At 50.7% G+C, this 4,132-nt stretch overlaps 1 protein-coding gene across 1 annotated transcript; it reads left to right on the top strand.

Annotated features, from left to right (window-relative positions):
* The first annotated feature begins 2,007 nt into the window (after positions 1-2,007).
* Positions 2,008-3,633, top strand: LOC109741071 (uncharacterized). The gene has a single exon (XM_020300147.4). It carries the CDS (start codon positions 2,023-2,025, stop codon positions 2,995-2,997), a length of 975 nt encoding a protein of 324 aa, XP_020155736.2. The 5' UTR covers positions 2,008-2,022; the 3' UTR covers positions 2,998-3,633.
* The last annotated feature ends 499 nt before the right edge of the window (positions 3,634-4,132 follow it).

The following is a 4,132-nucleotide window of genomic DNA, read 5'->3' as shown; positions in this document are numbered from 1 at the left end:
GGAGCCACCACTATTCCGTCGATTGTAATAGTTTTGTTTTACGGGGATGATTGTAACACTTTGACTGGTATCTAGCGCTAAAGTTTCCCCATGTCAAAATTTTAGGGTTAGAACTCATAACCCAGTGACCAAATCTAGAAATCGACATATCATTGAGGAAGCAACAATGAAGTAACATTACTCCATCAGTTGTACGTAAGCTATAACACTTTTGACTGAGACCTAGGGCTAAAGTTTTTCTAGTCTCAAAGGTTTAGGGTTGTAGAATCAAATGTCCAAATCAAGAATGGACATATATATAACTGCGACACGAATTTCTTCAATTTCCTCTCATTTCTACCCACTTCCAAAGTTTTAGGTTTGCGCGGCTCCGATGAGAGAGGGCGATGACAGCGGCGCGCCTTTGGCACGTTCTAGCGCATGTAGTCGTCTCAAGGTGGTCTACAAATTTGGATGCATTTTTTGTTACTTCTCGTGTTTTTTGTACTGGCATGGTGTCCGATGAATAGATTTGAAATTTTTTCCTGCAAAAAAGAAAAGAAACCACCATTTTTCCGTTGATTGTAATAGTTTTCTTTTGCAGGCATGATTGTAACACTTTTTTTTTGCGTGGAAACTTCCAATTTATTCATCTTCAATCATGGTAGTACAAACGAACACTAGAGATAAAAAAATTACATCCAGATCCGTAGACCACCTAGCGACGACTACAAGTACTGAAGCAAGCGGAAGGCGCGCCGCTGTCATCACCCCTCCCTCCTTGGAGCCGGGCAAACGTTGTTGTAGTAGACAGTCGGGAAGTCGTCGTGCTAAGGCCCCATAGAACCAACGCACCAGAACAGCAGCCGCCGCAGATGAAGAGTGTAGATCAAAAGGATCCAACCTGAATACACGCGAACGAAGACGAACGACGAACGGATCCGAGCAAATCCACCAAAGACAGATCTGCCGGAGACACACCTCCACACGCCCAACGATGATGCTAGACGCATCACCGGAACGGGGGCTAGGCGGGGAGACCTTTATTCCATCTTCAGGGAGCCGCCGCCGTCTTGCCTTCCTGAGTAGGACACAAACCCTAACAAAGCTTGAAAAAAAATATCTAAAAACGGAGCCCTCCCACCGGCAAGGGCCAAGATCCACTCCGCCTCCATGGCCCTAAGGCCACCGGAGACGGAACGGACCAGCACCGGCACCGGCGGGAGGCAGAAAACCTTAGCTTCTTGGTGGTGGCGGCGGGCTAGGTCATTAACCTGGTTGTGTACTTGTGATTGTAACACTTTGACTGGTATCTAGCGCTAAAGTTTGCCCATGTCAAAAGTTTAGGGTTAGAACTTAGAACCCAGTGACCAAATCTAGAGATCGACATATCATTGAGGAACCAACAGTGAAGTAACGTTATTCCGTCGGTTGTAACACTTTTGACTGAGACCTAGGGCTAAAGTTTTTCTAGTCCAAAAGTTTAGGGTTATAGAATCGAATGACCGAATCAAGAACGGACAGATACATAACCTCGGCACAAATTTCTTGGTTTTCCTCTCATTTCTACTTCATCAAGAAACCTATTTTTCATGGTAAAAAGTGTCGAGGGGAAGGTCACGTCGACATCTCAAGCAACCTACCTTGTAGCCTTTCTCTCTCGACTGCAGATCACGCAAGCTAAACGTGGAAACTCTTAGTCAGTGTACCAGAACGCGCGTATCAGGAAAAGCGGGCTTAAAAGCTTACTAATTCCATGCATCTACATCGTATGAGCTTGCCTGATATGTATGGCATGACACGCAAGCCCGTTATGACCTCCTGCCAAAGATCCCATGCACTGATGCACATATATGTGGAACTAAATGGGCCAACCCCAGCTGACCACGTCGTGAGCTAGCAGATGAGCACAAAAAGAACAATTTGAAGACCATTATATTGCACCAATAATTCTCCGTGGCATCAATGTCCAGTGATCTGTGGCCATCACACGACGTGACCCTTCTTTAAATACCACGGTTGCTACTCTTCCGCTCCAGTCAGATGCAGAGATACATTAGTTTGCTAGGCCAAGAAGAAGCGCCCAAGAGCACTAGAATTTTACAGAACGAGAAAGGAGGAGAGGTAGGGCGATCGATGGACATGAGCGGGGATACGTATCACTATCAGCCGGCGGGGATGGAGGAGGATGGTGTCGGCCGTGGCGAGCAGGTCCCGACGGCCGCGCCGGCGCTGAGCGCCAATAAGCTGTGGCGCATGGTGCGCGCCGTGCACCTCGTGCTCGTCAGGGGCCTCGGCAAGCACCAGCCCAAGCTCGCGGCGCTCGGCGTGAACCTGCACCACCTGCTGTCGTCGTCCAAGCGCCACCACCACCACCATCTTCCGTCGGCGCGGGACCAGGAACCGGCGCTCACGACGTACCTGGCGGCGGCGTTCTCCTGTCGGTCCATGGATCCGGGCGCCGCGGTGCACCCGTACCCGCGCGGCCGCGGCGCGCACGGTGGCAGGGGCGGCGCGTCCTCGCTCTCGTCGACGCTGTCGTGCCGGTCCATGGACCCCGGCGCGGCCGTGTACCAGCAGTACCAGTACCGGCCCCGCGAGGTTGAGTTCAGCTGCAGCAGCCCGCCGCTGCACAGGCGTCGCCGCCGCGCGCACCGGCACCAGGGCCAGAGCCTGCTCCCGCAACAGCAGCATGGCGACCTTGCAGAGTACACGTCGGCTCCTGCCGTGAAGACGCTGTTCGAGCTGATGGACGACGTGGAGGAGCAGGAGGACGACGACGTGGAGGGCGCGACGGTGCCTTGGCCGGCCGGGCGCGGCCCGGCGCCGCGGCAGGTGCGGATCACGGACTCGCCGTTCGCGGCGAGGGCGGAGGACGACGAGGAAGGGCGCAAGGGCGCGGTCGACCGGCGCGCCGACGAGTTCATCGTGTGGTTCCACGACCAGCTGCGCATGCAGCAGCAGCAGCAGCGCCCCGCCGTGAGGGATCGCGCTCGCGCCACGCACCGGGTTAGATAGATCGGAGCAAGATCAGCAGTACAGTACACGCCATGCATGCGCGCATGGACGCATGAGTAATCATAATAGTTTTTTTTTGCGGGGGATAATTCATAGTAATAGATCGTTATGCATGCAAGTCGTAATGTACATGTGAGGTGTAATTTCCTTGGAATGGTGTTGGGTCGATTTTGTCATGGCGGAACAAGCGTCTCTGACCCCCCCCCCCCCCCCCCCCACCACACTCTCATTTGGAATGATGCTGTGATAATTAATACTGGTAGAAATTCCGTCGAAATTCTGGAATTGTCAACTGTTCCTATAAATTTTTATGTTACCCTTGACAGCAACAGCATCAAGGCAATCCCTCAAAAAAAAAAAAACAGCATCAAGGCAAGAGGGGCAAACGAGATACCGAGATGGATGTATGATACAAATTTGCGCTGTATCCGACTGGAATTCTGAAACGACGCTGGCCTTTGTGTTTCAATCAGTCCTATGAACTTCCAGATGTGGTTTTCTTCGGATGTGTTGCGATTGCACTTCTGTTTGTACAATTGTACATTTATTTGTGCAATTGCATTTAATCTTTGCCGTTTCTTTTTTTATTTTTGTTGGTAGTTATCTTTGTTTGATACAATGACACTTCAGTTTTGGTACTATTTGCACCACTTTTAGTGTGTGCAATTGCATTTTTTGTTTGTGCATTTGTACTTAAATGTTGGGAAGCAGAAGCCATACATATCAAAGGATACATTATTATGGATACGCCTCCCACCTCTCCAAAAAGAAGGGCGATTTGGGCTCCTCGTAAGGGCTTCCGCCACCGCCAATTCCCCTCATCTCCGGGTGCCTTCCGGCGTCAGTGAGGTGGGTGGAACTTTGGTCGGAGGTGGATCTGTGTAGTCTTAGTCTGCCCTGCCAATAGCTAGGGTTAAGTCTAGTTATCTTGCCAGTAGGGATCACCCCACGCACTGGGTTACATAGATCGGAGCAAGATCACCAGTACAGTACACACCATGCACGCACGCACGCACGGGTAATCATAATTCATAATAGATCGTTATGCATGCGAATCGTTGGAATGTCGTTGGTTTGATTTTGTAATGGTTGGAACAAGCTTATTAACGCTTCAGATTTTAGTTTTGTCCCCTCT

Source organism: Aegilops tauschii, chromosome 1 (genome assembly GCF_002575655.3).
Source record: "Aegilops tauschii subsp. strangulata cultivar AL8/78 chromosome 1, Aet v6.0, whole genome shotgun sequence".
In the NCBI taxonomy this organism is placed as follows: Eukaryota; Viridiplantae; Streptophyta; class Magnoliopsida; order Poales; family Poaceae; genus Aegilops; species Aegilops tauschii.
The sequence above is the reverse complement of the archived record's forward strand: the minus strand, read 5'-3'. Positions and strand labels throughout refer to the sequence as shown.

Bases quoted from the DNA above. Each gene is read 5' to 3' on its own strand.
- LOC109741071 (XM_020300147.4), top strand. From the start codon at position 2,023: ATGCAGAGATACATTAGTTTGCTAGGCCAAGAAGAAGCGCCCAAGAGC.